We start from the raw sequence: 20,927 nt of genomic DNA on the forward strand, positions 1-20,927 counted from the left end.
AAAACAAAACAAAACACCAGGCCTAGATTATTTCACAGGGGAATTCTACCAAACTTTCAAATATCAGATAGTCCCAATACTCTATAACTTGTTTCAGAGTATTGAAAATTAAGGGGAACTTTTCAGTTCGTTCTATGAAGCGAGTATAACATTACTGTCTGTGATGGGTTGAATTATGTCCCCCCAGAAATGTGTGTATCAACTTGGTTAGGCCATGATTCCCAGTATTCTGTGGTTGTCCTCCATTTTGTGGTTGTAATTTTATGTTAAAGAGGATTAGGGTGGGATTGTAATACCCTTATCAGGTCACATCACTGATCCAATGTAAAGGGAGTTTCCCTGGGGTGTGGCCTGCACCACCTTTTATCTCTCAAGAGATAAAAAGGAAAGGGAAGTAAGTAGAGAGTGGGGACCTCATACCACCAAGAAAGCAGTGTCAGGAGCAGAGCACATGCTTTGGACCTGAGGTTCCTGCTCTGAAATGCTCCCAGACCAAGGGAAGACTGATGACAAGGACCCTCCAGGGCGGACAGAGAGAGAAAGCCTTCCCCTGGAGCTGGCGGCCTACTGGACTGTGAGAGAATAAACTTCTCTTTGTTAAAGCCATCTACTTGTAGTATTTCTGTTATAGCAGCACTACATGACTAAGACACTAAACATGATAAAACCAAACCCCATTGTCATCAGGTTGGTTCCAACTCCTAGTGACCCTATAGGACAGAGTAGAACTCCCCCTAGGGTTTCCAAAGCTGTAATCTTTATGGACGCAGACTGCCACATATTTCTCCCGAGGAGCGGCTGTGGGCTGGTGGATTTGAACCACCGACCTTTTGGTTAGCAGCTGAACACTTAACCACTGCACTACCAAAGACAGTACAAAAAAAGAAACCCACAAACCAGTATCACTTATGACTATTCATGGAAAAGTACTAAATATATAGTATAACACTAATAAATATTTTATAAGTGAACAGAATCCAAAACCACATTAAAAATATAATTCACTATGATCAAGTTGGATTTATTCCAAGAATGCAAGGTTGGTACATTAGAAAATCCATTAATATCATGTAGCATATTAATAACCCCCAGAAAAACTCCATCATCGTTGAGTTGATTCTGACTCATAGCAACCCTATAGGATAGAGTAGTAGAACTGCCCCATAGGGTTTGCTAGGCTGTAATCTTTTTTTTAATATAATTTTATTTATTTTATTGTTGAGAATACAGTCATGTGTTGCTTAACATCCATGATATGTTCTGTGAAATAGGATGTTAAGTAATTTGAATGTTGAACGAACACCATATTATATACTGTATAGAGTTCACCTCGAGGCATGACTGATGGAAGTGATGTTCAGTTCAGGCGGAGAGTACATCCCGGAGGTCGAATGTGTTTTGGTTGGACCCCAAAGGTGAGAGGCTGAGGTCTTGATATTTGGGCGGCCTTTCACCAAAAGGACATAGCCAAGATGATTATGAACTTGGCAGACTATCACCACCAGTGCTGAGTACAAAGTTCAGCGAGGGGCCCTAGCTTGGAAGCCGGTACCCGGTAGGTTCTGGACGCTGCCCTGGGGGCCGGCACCCAGCAGGCTTCAGAGGATGCACAGGTCAGGGTTACCAAGGTTTGAAGGTAGTTTGTGCCCTGGGATAGAAGCCATGCAGAGGTTAAAGTAGAAGCCCTGTCTTGAGCCCTGTTCTGACAGGTTCTGCTTTTACCTCCTGAGTTAGGAATGATGGGTTGTTTTTTTTTCTTCTTTTCCTGTGTTAAATGTTTGCAAACACAAATTTAAACCAGAAAACAAAACCAAACCCATTGCTGTCAAGTCAATTCCGACTCATAGCAACCCTATAGGACAGAGTAGAACTGCTCCATAGAGTTTCCAGGGAGCACCTGATGGATTTGAACTGCCGACCTTTTGGTTAGCAGCTGTAGCTCTTAACCACTATACCACTAGGGTTTTAATAAAGAATTGAATTAAAAAAAAAAACCCACCGTGGATGCGTATGCAGCCGGACATTGCCTGAACGGGCATTATATGGTACATGACTGTATACATAGCAGAACGTACACCAGTTCAGCAGTTTCTACATGTACCATTTAGTGACACTGATCACCTTCTTCGAATTGTGCAAGCATTCTCACTCTCTTTTTCTGAGCTGTTCCTCCCCTATTAAAATAAAATCACGGCACATAAGGTTCCTATCCAATCTTTTGAGTTGCTTTTATCAATTTGATCCCCTATAAATAGTACATAAAAAGAGCATAATGTTCAAGGCAGACATTATTCACTAGTTAAGCTAAACTACTGTTTGGTTTTAAGATGACTTCAGGGGATATTTCTGGTTTAAGGTTTAAACATTATCTCAGGGCAGTAGTTTCAGGGATTCGTCTAACCTTCATGACTCCAGGAAGTTGTGAGTCCATCATAATTAGAAATTCTGCCTGCATTTTCCCCGCTTTGATCAGGATTTTTCTATGGAATCTTTGATCAAAATGTTCCGTAATGGTAGCTGGGCACAATCCAGTTTTTCTGGCCTCATGGCAAAGGAGGCAGTTGTTCGTGGAGGCAGTTAGCCACACATTCCATATCCTCCTATTCCTTACTGTTCTTTTTCCTCTGTCGTTCCAGGCAAATGGTGATCAATTGTCGTGCCTTGGATGGCTACTTATAAGCCTTTAAGACCCCAGGCACTCCACATCGAACTAGGAGGTAAAACAGGCACTAGATATGTTATTAGGCCAATTAACTGGGAAGTCCCATCAAAGTTAGGCTGTAAGCTTTACAAAAGCAGACTGCCACATCTTTCTCCTGTGGTGCGGCTGGTGAGTTCAAACCACCAAAATTTCATTTAGCAGCTGAGCGCTTAACCACTGTGCCACCAGGGCTCCCCAAGAATATTAATAGGTTGCAGAAAGATAATTACAGAATTATCTCCATAAAGGCTAAAAATTTCCTCATAAAAACACTCAAGAAAATTGGATTTGATGGATACTTCCTTAACATGATTAAAAAATATATACCTTAGTCCTAGAACCAGTAGTATATTAAATTGGGAAACACTTCAAGCCTTTTCCCTAAGTCTAGGAAGAAAGAAAATATGCCTACCCTCTCCACTACTATTCAGCATTGTAGCAGAGGAATTAGCCGATACAAAGAGATCAAAAAAAATTGATTAGAGGCACAAGGAATAGTAAAGAAGTAAAATTATCACTTTTTGCAGGTAATATGATAGTAAACCTGGAAAACCAGAGAGAATCAATAATAAAAACTAACTCAGACAATAAACCCACTGCCATCGAGTCGATTCCGACTCAAACAATAGAAAGTAAAATAACAAGATGTAAAATTAACATACTGAGATGATAGATTTTATATATACAAACAACTAGTTAGAGAAGATAATGGTAGACAAAACCTCATTTACAATAGCAACAAAAGGAGATTAAATACTTAGAAAAGAATTTAGCAAGGAATGTGCAAAACCTATAGCAGGAAAACTTTAAAACATTCCTGAAAGACACCAGGGTAGATCTGAACAAGTGGAAAATCATTTGAATGGAATGGTTCAACATCATCAAAATGTCAGTTCTCCCCAAGTTAATTTATAAAATTGATACAATTTCAACAAAAATTCCAAAAAGCTGTCTTAGGAAGTTAGACAAATAGATACTAAATTTTATATGGAGAAATATATATGAAAGAATAGCCAAGGCAAAAAAAAAGAGAGAAAATTTTGAAGGAGGAGATCAGCCTTACCAGACATTAAAACATACTATGCATTTTTTTTTTTTTTTATGCCAAAGCCATTGTGGTCAATTCAATTCCGGCTCGTAGCGACCCTATAGGACAGAGTAGAACTGACCCGTAGGATTTCCAAGGCTGTAATCTTTACTGAAGCTGACTGCCACATCTTTCTCCTGTGGAGCAGCCGGTAGGTTCAAACCACTGCCCTTTCAGTTAGCAGGCAAATGCTTAACCAGTTCACCACCAGGACTCCTTAAAGCATGCTCTAAGCATCTGTAATTAAAAGAGTGGTACTCGTTCATGAATAGATAAACAGACCAGTGATACAGAATAAAAAGCTCAGAAAGAGACCCAAGAACTTCTGGAAATTTAATTTGGTGATTTCCTCTTCGATGTTCTTTTTGTTGGTGTAGAGGAATCCCACTGATTTTTGTATGTTTATCTTGTCACCGATACTCTGCTGAACTCTTCTATTAGTTTCAGTAGTTTTTTTGAGGATTCTTTAGGGTTTTCTGTGTATAAGATCATGTCATCTGGAAATAAAGATCCTTTTACTTCTTCCTTACCAACCTGGATGAGGTTTAGTTCTTTATCTAGCCTGATTGCTCTGGCTAGGACCTCCAGCACAATATTGAATAAGAGTGGTGATAAAGGGCATCCTTGTGTGGTTCCTGTTCTCAAGGGGAATGCTTTCAGAATCTCTCCATTAAGGATGATGTTGGCTGTTGGCTTTGTATAAATACCCTTTATTGTGTTAAGGAATTTTCCTTCTATTCCCATTTTGCTGAGAGTTTTTATCATGAATGGGTGTTGGGCTTTGTCAAATGCCTTTTCTGCATCAGTTGATAAAATCATGTGGTTCTTGTCTTTTGTTTTATTTGTATGGTGGATTACATTAATTGTTTTTCTAATATTGAACCAACCTTGCATAAAAAAAAAAAAAACCCACAGGTGTTGAGTCAATTCTGACTCCTAGCGATCCTATAGGACAGAGTAGAGCTGCCTCATAGAGCTTCCAAGGAGAGCCTGGTGGATTTTGAACTGCTGACCTCTTGGTTAGCAACCTCGCATACCTGGTATAAATCCCACTTGGTCATGGTGTGAGTATTTTTTTTGATATGTTGTTGAATTCTATTGGCTAGAATTTTGTTAAGGATTTTTGCATCTATGTTCATGAGGGATATAGGTCTGTAATTTTCTTTTTTTGTGTGCTGTCTTTAGCTGGTTTTGGTATCAGGGATATGCTGGCTTCATAGAATGAGTTAGGGAATATTCCATCCTTTTCTATGCTTTGAAATACCTTTAGTAGTAGTGGCGTTAACTCTCCTCCGAAAGTTTGGTAAAACTCTGCAGTGAAGCTGTCTGGGTCAGGGCTTTTTTTTGTTGGGAGTTTTTTGATTACCTTTTCAATCTCTCTTTTTGTTATGGGTCTATTTAGTGGTTCTACTTCTGATTGTGTTAGTTTATGTAGGTCATGTGTTTCTAGGAATTCATCCATTTCATCTAGGTTTTCAAATTTGTTGGAGTATATTTTTTCATAGTAATCTGATATGATTCTTTTAATTTCAGCTGGCCCATCTCATTTCTTATTTGGGTTATTTGTTTCCTTCCCTGTATTTCTTTAGTCAGTCTGGCCAGTGGGTTATCAATTTTGTTAATTTTTTCAGAGGACCAGCTTTTGGCCTTGTTAACTCTTTGAATTGTTTTTCTGTTCTTTAATTCATTTAATTCTGCTTTAATTTTTATGATTTGTTTCCTTCTGGTACCTGACGGTTTCTTTTGTTGCTCTCTTTCTATTTGTTGAAGTTGTAGGGAGATTTCTTTGATTTTAGCTCTTTCTTCTTTCTGTATGTGTGCATTTATTGATATAAATTGACCTCTGAGCACTGCTTTTGCTGTGTCCCAAAGGTTCTGATAGGAAGTATTTTCATTCTCATTGCATTCTATGAATTTCTTTATTCCATCCTTAATGTCTTCTATAACCCAGTCTTTTTTGAGCAGGGTATTTTTCAGTTTCCAAGTATTTGGTTTCTTTTCCCTGGTTTTTCTGTTATTGATTTCTACTTTTATGGCCTTATGGTCTGAGAAGATGCTTTGTAATATTTCAATGTTTTAGATTCTGCAAAGGCTTGCTTTATGACCTAATATGTGATCTATTCTAGATAATGTTCCATGTGCACTAGAGAAGAAAGTATACTTTGCAGCTTTTGGGTGGAGTGTTCTGTATAAGTCTATGAGGTCAAGTTAGTTGATTGTAGCAATTAGATCTTCCATGTCTCTTGAGCTTCTTACTGGAAGTCCTGTCCTTCTCCGAAAGTGGTGTGTTAAAGTCTCCTACTATAATTGTGGAGGCGTCTATCTCACTTTTCAATTCTGTTAGAGTTTGTTTTATGTATCTTGCAGGCCTGTCATTGGGTGCATAAATACTTACTACAGTTATATCTTCCTGGTAAACTGTCCCTTTAATCATTATGTAGTGTCCTTCTTTATCCTTTATGGTGGATTTAACTTTAAAGTCTATTTTTGTCAGAAATTAACATTGCCACTCCTGCTCTTTTTTGACTGTTGCTTGCTTGATATGTTTTTTTTCCATCCTTTGAGTTTTAGTTTGTGTCTCTCAGTCTAAGGTGTGTCTCCTGTAGGCAGCATATAGATGGATTGTGTTTTTTATCCAATCTGCAACTCTCTTGTCTTTTTATTGGTGGATTTAGTCCATTTACATTCAGCGTAATTATAGATAAGTATGAGTTTAGTGCTGTCATTTTGATGCCTTATTTAGTGTGTTGTTGACAATTTCATTTTTCACTTACTTTTTTGTGCTGAGAAGTTTTTCTTTGTAAATTGCGTGTTCCTCATTTTCATAGTAGTTGAATTTATTTTTGCTGAGTCGTTATGTTTATCTTGGTTTTTTTTTTTAAGTATGGAATTGTTAGGCCTCTTTGTGATTGCCTTAATATTTACGCCTATTTTCCTAAGTAAAAACCTAAATTGTATCGCCCTGTATTGCCTTGGTTTTCTCTCCATAGGGAACATCTATGCCTCCTGCATTTAGTCCCTCTTTTCTGATTATTGTAACCTTTTACTTAATGACATCAATGATTCCCTGTTTTGAGCATTTTTTTTTTTAATTTATCTTATTTTGTTTTTGGTGATTTCCTTATCTGAGTTGATATCAGGATGTTCTGTTCTGTGACCTTGTGTTGTGTTGGCATCTGATATTGATTTTCTGACCAAAGAATTTCCTTTAGTATTTCTTGTAGCTTTGGTTTTTTGGTTTTTGCAAATTCTGTAACCTTGTGTTTATCTTTAAATGTCTTAATTTCACCTTCATATTTGAGAGAGAGTTTTACTGGATATATGATTCTTGGCTTGTAGTTTTTGTCCTTTAGTGCTCTATATATGTCATCCCATTGTCTTCTTGCCTGTGTGGTTTCTGCCGAGTAGTCCGAACTTATTCTTATTGATTCTCCTTTGTATATGACTTTTCGTTTATCCCTGGCTGCTTTTAAAATTTTCCCTTTATCTTTAGTGTTGGCAAGTTTGGTGATAATATGCCTTGGTGATTTTCTTTTGGGATCTATCTCAATAAGCATCTTGTATAGATATCCTTAATGAAGGACTTTTTAATAAATGGTGCTACAACAACTAGGTGGCCATTTGGAAAAACAAAAAAATTAGATCCATACCTCATACCATACATAAGAATAAACTCCAAATGGATCAGAAATCTAAATGTAAAAACAAAACGGAAAGAAGAGTGGTGAATTGCTTTTTCACCTTAGTGTAGGGAAAGCCTTCCTAATTATGACTCAAAATTTAGAGGCAATAAAATTATAAATTTGTTTATGTAAAAATTTCATGGCAAAAAACCCCACCATAAACAAAATCTATAGTGGTGTTTTTTTTTTTTTTTTTTTTTGCCATGGAAAGTTTTATGTAATGTGAAACCTGGACAATGAATAAGGAAGACCGAAGAAGAACTGATGCCTTTGAATTATGGTGTTGGCTAAGAATATTCACTATACCATGAGGTGCCAGAAGAACGAACAAGTCTGTCTTGGAAGAAGTAAGAACCAGAATGCTTCTTAGAAGCGAGGATGGCGAGACTTCATCTCACGTATTTTGAACATGTTATCAGGAAGAAGCAGTCCCTGGAGAAGGACGTCATGCTTGATAGAGGGTTAGTGAAAGAGAGGAAGACCTTCAGCGAGATGGATTGACAGAGTGGCTGCAACTTTGAGTAGGACTGGGCAGTGTTTTGTTCTGTTGTTCATAGGATCTCTATGAGTCAGAACCGACTCGAGGGCACCCAGCAACAACAACAATGTCTTCAAGCTCCATCATATTGTAGCATGTAACAAGACTTCATTTCTCTTACTGGCTGAGTAGTATTCAATTATATGTATGTACCACTTTTTGTTTATCCATTCATCCATTGGTGGGCATTTAGGTTGTTTATACCTTCTGGCCATTGTGAATAGCGCTGCCATGAACATTGGTGAAGTATCTGTTTGAGTCTCTGCTTTCAAATCTTTGGGTGTATACATACCTAGAAGTGGAATTGCTGTGTCATATGGTAGTTCTATTTTTAGTTTTTTGAGGAGCCACTACGCTGTTTTCCACAACAGCTGTACCATTTTGCATTCTCACCAGCAATGGATAAGGGCTCCAGTTCCCCACATCATTGCCAATGTTTGTTACTTTCTGGTTTCTTTTTTCTTTTTATCTCAGCCATTCTAAAAAGCAAACCAAACTTGTTGCTGTTGAGTTAATTCTGACTCCTAGTGACCCTGTAGGACAAAGTAGAACTGCCCATAGGGCTCCCAAGGAGTAGCTGGTAGATTCGAACTGCTGACCTTTTGGTTAGCAGCTGAGCTCTTAACCACTATGCCACCAGGGCTATCTTACTGGGAGTGAAATGCTACCTTATTGTGATTTTAATGTGCATCTATCTGATGGCTATTGATGTTGAGCATCTTTTCATGTGTTTGGTGGTATCCCTCCATTTTTAAGAGTTCTTTATATGTTAGAGATGTTAGCTCTTTGTCTTTGATATATGTTGCAGGTATTTTTTCCCAGATTATCAGTTGTTGTTAGGTGTTGTCCTTTCTGACTCATAGGTACCTTATGCACAACAGAACAAAATACTGCCTGGTCCCGTGCCATCCTCACAATTGTTGCAGTGTTTGAAGCCATTGTTGCAGCCACTATGTCAGTCCATCTCGTTGAAGGTCTTTCTGTCTTTCGCTGACCCTCTACTTTACCAAGTATGATGTCCTTTTCCAGAGACTGGTCCTTCCTGATAACATGTCTAAAGTATGTGAGATGAAGCCTTGCCATCCTCGCTTCCAAAGGAGCATTCCGAGTGTATTTCTTCGAAGACAGATTTCGTTCTGGGAATCCATGATATATTCAATATTCTTCACAACACCATAATTTAAGTGCATTAGTTCTTCTTCAGTCTTGCTTATTCATTGTCCAGCTTTCACATGCATGTGAGGTGATTGAAAATACCATGGCTCGGGTCAGCACCCTAGTCCTCGAGGTGACATCTTTGCTTTTCAACACTTTAAAGAGGTCTCTTGCAGCAGATTTGCCGAATACAAATGCTTCTATGGGCATTGATTGTGGATCCAAGTAAAATGAAATCCTTGACAAAAAGATTTTTCCTTTTATTATAATGTTGCTTATTGGTCTACTTGTGAGGATTTTTGTTTTCTTTATGTTGAGATGTAATCCATACTGAAGGCTGTAGTCTTTGATTTTCATCAATAAGTGCTTCAAGTCCTGTTTGCTTTTAGCAAGCAAGGTTGTGTCATCTGCATATCGCAGGTTGTTAATGAATCTTCCTCCAATCCTGATGCCCCATTCTTCTTCATGTACTCCACCTTCTTGGATTATTTGCTCAGCATACAGATTGAATAAGTATGGTGAGAAGATACAGCCCTGATACACACCTTTCCTGATTTTAAACCACACAGTATCCCCTTGTTCTGCCCCAACGACTGCCTCTTTGTCTATGTACAGGTTGCTCACGAGCACAATTAGGTGTTTTGAAATTCCCATTCTTCGTAATGTTATCCATAATTTGTTATGATCCACACAGACGAATGCCTTTGCATAGTCAATAAAACATAGGTAAACATCTTTCTGGTATTCTCTGCTTTCCAGCCAGGATCCATCTGACGTCAGCAGTGAAATCCCTCCTTCCACATCCTCTTCTAAATCCAGCTTAAATTTCTGGTAGTTCCTGTCGATGTACTGCTGCAACCATTTTTGAATTATCTCCAGCAAACTTTTCCTTGCGTGTGATATTAATGATATTGTTTGATAATTTTCACATTCTGTTGTATTACTTTTCTTTGGAATAGGCACAAGTATGGGTCTTTTCCAGTTGGTTTGCCAGGTAGTTGTCTTCCAAATTCTTGGCATAGATGAGTGAGCACCTCCAGCGCTCCATCTGTTTGTTGAAACATCTCAATTGGTATTCTGTTAACTCCTGGAGCCTTGTTTTTCACCAGTGACTTCAGCGCAGGTTGGAGTTCTTCCTTCAATACTATCTTTTCTTAATCATATGTTACCTTCTGAAATGGCTGAACATTGACCAATTCTTTTTGGTACAGTGATTCTGTGTATTTCTTCCATCTTTTTTTGATGCTTCCAGCGTTGTTCAATTTTTGCCAATAGAATCCTTTAATATTGCAGCTCAAGGCTTAAATTTTTTCTTCAGTTCTTTCAGCTTGAGAAATGCTGAGCATGGTCTTCCCTTTTGTTTTTCTAACTCCAGATCTTTGCACATTTCATTATAACACCTTGTCTTCTCAAACTGCCCTTTGAAATCTTCTGTTCAGCTCTTTTACGTCATCATTTATTCCATTTGCTTTAGCTGCTCTGCGTTCAAGAGCATGTTTCAGGGTCTCTTCTGACATCCATTTTGGTCTTTTCTTTCTTTCCTGTCTTTTTAATGACCTTTTGCTTTCTTCATGTATGATGTTCTTGACATCATCCCACAACTCATCTGGTCTTCAGTCATTAATGTCCAATGTGTCAAATCTATTTTTGAGATTGTCTCTAAATTCAGGTGGGTTATATTCAGGGTCATGTTTTGTCTCATGTGCACCTGCTTTAATTTTCTTCAGATTCAGCTTGAACTAGCATACGAGCAATTTATGGTCTTTTCCAGTCAGCCCCTGGCCTTGTTCTGATTTATGATATTGAGCTTCTATGTTGTGTCTTTCTACAGATTAGCCAGTTTGATTCCTGTGTACTCTATCTGGTGATGTCCTCGTATATAGTCGCCTGTTTACGCTGGTGAAAAAAGCTTGCTGGTCTTGCAAACAAACAACAACAACAAAAAAATGAAGACATTATGCTGCCTGAAAAAAGTCAATCAAAAAAGGACAAATATTGTATGACCTCACTTATATAAAAAGACAAGAACAGGCAAATATACAGAGACCAAAGTTTATTAGTCATTACCAGGGACATAAGGGAGGTTGAAAGGGGGAGGGTTATTGCTTATGGAGTATTAGTTTTTGGTTTATGATGATGGAAAAATCACATTGATTAAGGGCAGGGTTGCACAGTGACTAAAGCAATTGCTGTCAATGAGTTGTATATCTGTAAAAAGTTGAATTGGCAAAAGTTGTGTGATAGATTGACAACAACAAAGAAAAAAAAGAGTAGCTGCTGAGGCTGCTATGTACAACCAGACACCTCAGGGGGTTTGGCTCCTTGGTTTGGAGGTTCAGGGCCATAGTTTCCTGGGACGTCCCAGTTAGTTGGCCCAGTAATGTGTTTAGTACATCTATTCTACCTCCTTATTCATTGCGTAGTGTCTGCGGTCTTAGAAGCTTTCAAGCTGCCATACAAGGCACAACAAATGATCTCTGGAGCAACAGGAAGAAAGAGAGCAGTAAGAGGAAGAAATAAAACAAGAGGAGGAAATGAAATGTGTGGCTTGTTGTCTCCAAGAACAACTCTCCTTTTTGCCATGAGACCAGAACTGGGTGGGGTCTGTCTACTGTTACTGAACATTTTGATCAAAGAGTCTGTAGAAAACTCCTGGCCAAAAGGGGGAATATCTAGAACAGAATTTCAAATTATCATGGAATCCAGATTTTCTGGAGCCATAGAGGCTGGATGTACCTCTGAAACTATTGCCCTGAGATAATCTTTAAACATTAAACCAGACCTATCCCCTGAAGTCTTGTTAAAACCAAAAAGTAGTTTAGCTTAACTAGTAAAGAATGTCTGCCTTGAGCATTGTGCTCTTTCAGGATCTATCTATATGGGATCGAACTGACAATAGCAACTTGAAAGATTAGACTGGAAAATCAGGGTGTAAGTTTATGTTGGAAACCCTGGTGGCGTAGTGGTTAAGTGCTATGGGTGCTAACCAAAAGGTCAGCAATTTGAATCCACCAGGCACTCCTTGGAAACTCTATGGGGTAGTTCTACTCTGTCCTATAGGGTCGTTATGGGTCAGAATGGACTAGATGGCAGTGGGTTTTTTTTTTTTAAAGTTTATGTTTATAGGAGAGGAACAACTCAGAAAAGGAGGGTGAGAATGGTTGCAAAACTTGAAGAATGTAATCAGTGTCACTGAATTTTGTATATGTAGAAATTGTTGAATTGTTGTAATGTTCTGCTGTGTATATTCTGAACAACAACAACAAAAATAAAACAAATTATAAAAAAAAATAGAGAAGGACAAAGGGCCAACAATTTGATAGCAAATAGGAAAAAGACATGAACAGACAATTCATGTAGATATAAAATTGGTACTTAAACCTATGAAAAAAATTCACATTAAAACAATGAAATTTAAGATACCATTTTTCACCTGTCACATTGGTGAAAATTAAAAAGCATGACAGCATACTGTGTTGGCAAGGCTTGGGAGAAAAGGGACTCTCATACGTTGATGGTGGGAATGCAAATGGCTACAACTCTTTTGGCAGGGAATTTGGCAATATCTAATAAAATTATGTACTCACTTGCCTTTTGACCCAGTGATTCCACTTCTATAAATCTACCCTGAAAATAGATATCCATTAACAGGAAAACAAAACAAAAAAAAAACATATGTACAATGTCAGCATTTGTTTGTAATTACAAAATTTTGGAAACAACCTAAGTGCTTATGTACGGGTGAGTGGTTGAATAAACTTCCCACATAATGGAGCACTAGGTGGCTGTAAGGAGCCCTGGTGGTACAGTGGTTAAAGTGCTTGGCTGCTAACCAGAAGGTTGTTGGTTCAAACCCACCAGCTGCTCTGCGGGACAAAGATGTGGCAGTCTGCTTCCATAAAGCTTTACAGCCTTCGAAATTCTGCAGGGCAGTTCTACTCTGTCCTCTAGGGTCGCTATGAGTCGGAATTGAGTTGACAGCAATGGATTTGGTTTTTGTTTTTTTTTAATGTAGGTATAAAAAAGAATAGGGAAGATCTCTATAAGCCAATATAGTGTAATTTCCAGGATATACTAAGTAAATATTAAGTGAAGTGAAGTGAAAACAACAAAGTGCAAAAGCACATTGTTATTATGCTATTTTTTCACATAAGAAAGGAAAGAAAATAAAATATACACATATCTGCTCTTTTCTGGTTAAACCAGACACTAATGAGATTGGTTGCTTACAGCGGGTACATAGGACTGGTAAGAATGATTGAGGAATGACTCTTTTCTGAATATATATTTTTGTATAACTCTCACTTTTAGAACCAAGTTAATGTTTCGTATACCTCAAAAATAATTAGTCAACCACGACGTGGGGAGAACCCAATGAACTACAAACAGTAATGAATGAATCTAATGGTATTATAAATGAATACCATAAATGCACTGAAGGAAGTGGGAAAGAAAAGAACTAACCTAAGTGAGTAACTTTGAAAACAGTATTTTTTTTTTATCTTGATTATATACTCTAAGGTTAGAGACCAAAGGAACTGTATACAAGTATTGTATTCTGGTTCATAAATTTCTTTTCACAAGGTTAGCAAGTCTGCAAGTATCTTATATGTATTCTAGCATTGAGCAAATAAGTAGATATATTATGGATAATGACAATTATGTTTCTCGTTGTTGGAGAAAAGAGTTACAAATAGGGAAAAGGGAAAGGAAAGAACGAACCCTGTGGTGTTGGATTGGAATTGGAGGCATTAGTATAATTTAGGGCCTAAACCAATTGCCATCTAGTCAACTTCGACTTATGGCAAACCCATGTGTATCAGAGTAAAACTGTGTTCATAGAGTTTTCAATGGCTGTTTTTTGGCCTTAGACAGCCAGGCCTCTCAAGGTGCCCCGGGGTGGACTAGAACCTCCAACCTTTTGGTAAGCAGCTAAGTGTGCTAACCATTAGCACCACCCAGGGACTCCTTATATCTGTATAAAAAAGTAATCTGTTGCCGTTGAGTCAATTCTGACTCATGGCCACTCCTTGTATTACAGAGTAGAACTGCTCCGTGGGGTTTCCACGGCTGTAATCCTTATGGAAGCATATCGCCAGGCCTTTCTTCTGTGGCACAGCTGAGTGGGTTTGAACTGCCCACCTTTGGGTTAGTAGTTGAGCACATACCATTTGGGGTACCTAGAGAACTAGTATATCTCTATAGCTATAGCTACATCAGCATATCTATATTTCTATCTATTGATATAAGTAGATGTAGATGTGTACATATACATACAAATATTTCCTACTCTATCTGCTGAGAAGGCCTAGAATGTTACCCTATTAGCAATAAGTACACTTCAGGCCTAAATCTTGGTTTGTAAAGGTATTCTCCAATAAAAGGAACCAGAGTTTTTTAGGAAAAAGGCTGATTCCAGAGCTGGGACAGGGAATGTACAAGATGAGCCTGAAATATTGTATGATGCCAGAAAGTAAGAAAGTGCTAAAAATAGATGGGAGCATGTGGAAAGGATATAGGAACCAACATGACAGTGTCCCAATGGCCAAATGTGGAACAATTTGAGTAACGAAATAAATAACAGTCGTAGTGGAATAATAGAATAAATAAAAATAAAATAAATATCTGTCAGCCCCGTGCTGGGATAAATAAATTCTTCACAGTAAAAATTCCAGTTAACATAGATGGCATGATGGAAATAGAAAATCATTATTTGGGAAATACCATAGTGACAATGGTTGCAGGCAAGAAAAATCAATGGATACTAAAATTAAAGTGGACTGGAAAACTGATGAGAAAAAGGATAATTTCATAACAAGATACTTATTAATTACAAAAGGAAAAAAATGCAAGTTTACAGAGAAACCTGCAGACTTACCTAAGTGATCAAAGCTAACTTCACCAGTAATGAAATGGATGGGCACCTTGTGTGTTTACATATGCACTGAGAGGGGCACAATATACCTTTCATGTTACTCTTGCCAAAAAAGCAGAACCTGAATTTAATAATGAGGAAACTTAGACAAATGCAAATTGAGGAGCCCGGTAAAAAATGACGGCCAGTACTCTTCACAACTGTCAAGGTCATGAAAGACAAAGACAGACTGAGGGAGGAACTGTGCCAGATAGTACGAGATGAAAAAGACATGATAACTAAATGCAGCGTGAGATCTTGGATTGGATCCTGGACCAGAAAAAAGGGCATTCGTGAGACAATTGATGAAATTTCAAGAAGGTCTATGGGTTAGTTAATAGTATTGTTAGTGTTTGTTTTCTCATTGATAATTGTACTGTGGTTATGTAAGATACAGACATTTGGGGTAGCTGGGTGATGTGTATAGGAGAGTTCTTTGTGCCATTTCTGTCACTGTTTTGTAAGTCTGAAATTATTTCAAAATGAAAAGGTAACAAATTGAAAAATGTGCTTGTTGTGTGGTTTCGAGCTGATTCTGACTCATGTTGTTGTTGTTGTTAGGTGCCGTCAAGTCAGTTCCAACTCCTAGCAACCCTATGCACAACAGAACGAAACACTGCCCAGTCCTGAGCCATCCTTACGATCGTTGTTATGCCTGAGCTCATTGTTGCAGCCACTGTGTCAATCCACCTCGCTGAGGGTCTTCCTCTTTTCTGCTGACCCTGCACTCTGCCAAGCACAATGTCCTTCTCCAGGGACTGATCCCTCCTGACAACATGTCCAAAGTATGTAAGATGCAGTCTCGCCATTCTTGCTTCTAAGGGGCATTCTGGTTGTACTTGTTCTAAGACAGATTTGTTTGTTCTTTTGGCAGTCCATGGTATATTCAATATTCTTCGCCAACACCACAATATAAAGGCATCGATTCTACTTCGGTCTTCCTTATTCATTGTCCAGCTTTCACATGCATATGATACCATTGAAAATACCATGGCTTGGGTCAGGCGCACCTTAGTCTTCAAGGTGACATCTTTGCTGTTCAACACTTTGAAGAGGTCCTTTGCGGCAGATTTACCCAATGCAATGTGTCCTTTGATTTCTTGACTACCGCTTCCATGGCTGTTGATTGTGGATCCAAGTAAAATGAAATCCTTTACAACTTCAATCTTTTCTCTGTTTATCATGATGTTGCTCATTGGTCCAGTTGTGAGGATTTTTGTTTTCTTTATGTTGAGGTGCATTTCATACTGAAAGCTGTGGTCTTTGATCCTTATTAGCAAGTGCTTCAAGTCCTTCTCACTTTCGGCGTGCAAGGTTGTGCCATCTACATAACGCAGGTTGTTAATGAGTCTTCCTCCCAGCCTGATGCCCCGTTCTTCTTCATATAGTCCAGCTTCTCGGATTGTTTGCTCAGCATACAGATTGAGTAGGTATGGTGAAATAATACAACCCTGACGCACACCTTTCCTGACTTTAAACCAATCAGTATTCCCTTGTTCTGTCCAAACAACTGCCTCTTGATCTATGTAAGGTTCCTCATGAGCACAGTTAAGTGTTCTGGAATTCCCATTCTTCACAGTGTTCTTCACATTCTTCTTTATGTTCTGACTCATAGCGACCATATCTGATACAGTCGGGTTTTCTATGGTGTAATCCTTTTTTTTTTTCAATACTATTTTATTGTGTTTTTAGTGAAAGCTTACACAGCAAATTAGGTTCCCATCTGACAACTTCTTTTACAGATTATTCAGTGACATTAGTTAGATCTTTCACTATGTGTCAACTTTCTCTTTAATTGCATTCTGGTTGTCCTGTTTCCAGTGCTGTAGTTTCCCTGCTCCTGTATCTACTCATCTTTGCTTTAGAGTAATTGTTAGTTTTTTGGTCTCATATAGATGGTTTTTTAATGGAGCACTGTATTCATTTGTGCTTTATTTTGTGTGCCAGTCGTTATTTCACTAAAAGGTGACTTCAGGGGATAGTTTTGGTTTAAAGTTTAAAGAGTAACTCAGGGCAATAGTCTCAGGGAGTCCTCTAGTCTCTATTGGTCCAGTAAGTCTAGACTTATTAAGAATCTGAGTTCTGTTCTTTGTTTTTCTATTGTGGCCCTGATCAGAACGGTCACTAGTGGTAGCTGGGCACCATCTTACATCAGCATAGAGGAGGCTGCGGCTTATGTAGGCTACTAGCCATGTAGACTAATTTCTTCTCTGAGATTTTAGTTCTTTCTTTCTCCTTTGCTCCTGATGAATAGAGACCAATAGTTGTATCTTACGTGACTGCTTGCAAGCTTTGAAGACCCCAGATGCTACTCACCTCACTAGGACGTAGCACTTGAATTTTGTGAACTATATTATGCCAGTTGACTGAGTTGTCACACGAGACTAAGGTCCTAAGTCTTCAAACCCTGAAAACCAATCTCGCCAGGTGTTTGGTTATGTCGGAGAAGTATCTGTAATTATGTCCTCTGATAATATATATGCATGTACACATATATTTGTACATGTACATAACTCCTGTCTGTGCATGCGTATGTACACACATGTAGCTACTTGTACACAACTATGCCTATACACATACATATGTGACCATATTTGTTATTTGGTCATTGTTCGTGTTGTTGCCAAACTGTATATGTCTTTATTCTTCAGCACAAACATCCTTTTCTCTTGTGTACTTCTTAGTGACATTGATTACTTTGGTCAAGCTGTGTTCATTACACCCACATTTGGTGCTACTTTTCCCATCACCAAAAATAACAAGTATATATGATCTACAGAGTGATCCCTGCCCCCCATCCCTTGTAACCACCAACGGACATGGGTCTCTATATATATATCTATTCTTGTCTTTTTATAAAAGTGGGACTAGGCTGTAATCTTTATGGAAGCAGATCACCAGGTCTTTTCTTCCTTGGAGCGGCTGGTGGGTTCAAACCCCCAACCTTTCGGTTAGCAGCTGAGCACTTAACCGTTGTACTGCCAGGGCTCCTTGAAAAATACGTTTAGGGGTTTTGAATGACCACTGAATTTGCGTCAACAGTGTGATCTGGTGGTAGAAAGAAAGAAAAAGAGGAATATCTTGAATGAGGAAGCTGTATGACCTTTTATACCGGTGCGAAGCGTCATGGTTTCAGAGAGATTTAGACCAGAATAGCAATAATATGTGAAATCATTTTATGTAAGAAATGGTTAACTTTGGTCCGCATCTCCGAATGTACCCGGGAGCTTTTAAGGGATGTTGTTACCTGGGCCCCACCCTCAGAAATTTTGATTGGTTTGGAGTAGGGCCCAGACGTTAGTATTTTCTAAAATACTAGGAGAAGCTGGAATTTTAGCTAAGAGGTGACTCAGGTCAGCTCTAGAAGAATCATTTGGGAGAGCTTGGGAAAATAAAGTTTTTTGAGTTCTACCTACTGGAGAGAATTTGGTGGGTTTGGGGTGAGGTCTGCACATGTAGATTTTTGAAAAGCTTCACTTGCGGTCTTGATGGACAGCCAGTTATGGGAACAGTGGGCTGGGTCAGTGCTTCTTAACCTTTAATGTGTGGATGGATCACCAGGGGATCTTGTTAAAACGCATTTTTTGATTCTGTAGGTCTGGGGTGGGATCTGAGAGTCTGCATTTCTGATAGGCTCCTGGTGATGATGGCGCTGGTCCTGGGACCACACTTTCAGTAGTAAGGGGCTGTATAGTCACTTAGTGTAGATTATTATCCAGAGGATTTAAGCACTGGATGTGGTGAAACAGTGGGTTAAACAAGGTCTGTTCCAGTCCTGAGAGTTTTAATGAGGTCATTTAGGCCTCAGAGCTGCATTAACTTAGGTGATAGTGTGGCAAAGTGGAAAGAGCACTGACTTGGAAGCTAGACAGATCTGAATCCCATATCTATGGTGTACTATCTGGTTGACCTCGAACAAGTGATTTCGGCTTTTTGAGTGTCAATCAGCAAAACAGATACAATACAGTCTCCCTGGCAGATAAGTATTAGAGAAAATGTGTTTTAAGGACTTAGCATAGCTCTGGACACAGAGTTGGTGTCCAGAAAAGTGATGCCTATTATTATACTTATGCTCTTAGAATCCTCTTTTGTTGGAACACCAGGACTGCAATTTATGTGCACGGAAAGTACTGTTAGGAACCTCTAGTCAGTTCTTCATCAGAGATGACTTACTTCTATTTTACAGCCAAGATAAAGCTATGGTTGTTGTTGTTGGCTGCTGTTGGCCCCTAACTCATGACAACCCCATGCACAACTGGATCAGACTGTCGTGATCAGTAGGGTTTTCACTGGCTGGGGTTTTGGAAGTAGGCCTTTCTTCCTAGTCTGTCTTAATCTGAAAGCTCTGCTGAAACCTGTTCAGCATCATAGCAACAGCAACACACAAGATTCCACTGACAGACAGGTGGTGGCTGTGCTTGAGGTATGTTGGTTGGGAATCCAGCCTCATTCTCCTGCAGGGAAGGTGAGGATTCTGCTACTGAACTACCACTGACCCCAAACCAGTTGCTGTGGAGTTGATTCCAACTCAGGGCAACCCCATGTTTGTCAGAGTAGAACTGTGCTCTATAAGGTTTTCTTTCTTCATTGTCTAATGCTACGCTAACAGAAATATCCACAAGTAGATGCCCTCAACAAACAGAAGTTTGTTCTCTCACAGTCTAGTAGGCTGGAAGTCCTAATTCAGGTTGTCACCTCCAGGGGAAGGCTTCTTCTCTCTATCTGCCCTGGGGGAAGGTCCCTGTCATTAATCTTCCCCGGGGCGAGAAGCTTCTCAGCGCAGGGACCCTGGGTCCAAAGAACGTGCTAGTCTCCTGGCTCTTGTTTCTTGGTCGTATGAGGTCCCCATGTCTCTCTGCTTGCTTCTCTCTTTTATATCTCAAAAGAGATTGACTTAAGACACAATCTAATATTATAGACTGAGTCCTGCCTCATCAACATAACTGCCACTACCAGTTTCATTAACATCTTAGAGATAGGATTTACAACACATAGGAAAACTATATCAGATGACAAAGTGGTGGACAATCACACAATGCTGAAAATCATGGCCCAGCCAAATTAATGCACATATTTTTGGGAGACACAGTTTAATCCATGACACTTTCAAAAGTAGATTGCCAGGCCTTTCTTCTGAGGCACCTCCGGGTGGACTCAAACTGCCAACCTTTCAGTTAGCAAGCAAGCATGTTAACAGTTTGCATCACACCCAGGAACTCCAGGATGTGATTACTTAGGTGATGAAAAATACTTGTTCTTCTTAGGGACTTGTTACTTTTGGTGATGGGAAATATGGTAAAGACAAGTGTTTGAGCACAAATAGAAGCATATAGACACAATTAAAAAGAATGCTGACAAATTGCAATAAATGTAACTAATGCCAATAAACAATTTATGTGGAAATTAAAAAAAAATCATTGAGGGATATATATTTTTGCAGCAATAGTAATAACAATTAAAAGATATGTTTGGTTACATAGATATATGCCCATACTCATTGCTGTCGAGTTGATTCTGACTCATAGCGACCTTACAGGACAGAGTAGAACTGTCCCATAGGGTTTCCAAGGAGGGGCTGGTGGATTCAAACTGCTGACCTCTTGGTTAGCAGCTGTAGCTCTTAACCGCTGTGCCACCAGGGCTCCATAAATATATGTGTATGCCTAAATATGTATAAAACCCATTGCCATCGAGTCAATTCCAACTCATAGTGACCCTATAGGATAGAGTAGAACTGCCCCATAGACCTTCCAGGGAGCGCCTGTTGGATTCGAACTGCTGACCTTTTGGTTAGCATCCGTAGCACTTGACCACTACGCCACCAGGGTTTCAATAAATATGTATAGGAA

General features: G+C 39.0%; 1 protein-coding gene across 7 annotated transcripts in view; it reads left to right on the plus strand.

The window, feature by feature from the left end:
* The window catches only part of DIXDC1 (DIX domain containing 1), a 108,300-nt gene that overhangs the window by 30,822 nt on the left and 56,551 nt on the right, over positions 1-20,927 (plus strand). Inside the window, exon 1 of one of the 7 annotated variants that reach the window (XM_064288913.1) lies at positions 14,931-15,863. The exons of the other annotated variants lie outside the window; for them this stretch is intronic. Coding sequence (XP_064144983.1) covers positions 15,855-15,863 — 9 coding nt within the window. The 5' untranslated portion in view covers positions 14,931-15,854. Of the gene's footprint in view, positions 1-14,930; positions 15,864-20,927 lie in introns of those variants that run through there. 7 annotated transcript variants of the gene reach the window in all.

Source organism: Loxodonta africana, chromosome 7 (assembly GCF_030014295.1).
Source record: "Loxodonta africana isolate mLoxAfr1 chromosome 7, mLoxAfr1.hap2, whole genome shotgun sequence".
NCBI lineage: Eukaryota > Metazoa > Chordata > Mammalia > Proboscidea > Elephantidae > Loxodonta > Loxodonta africana.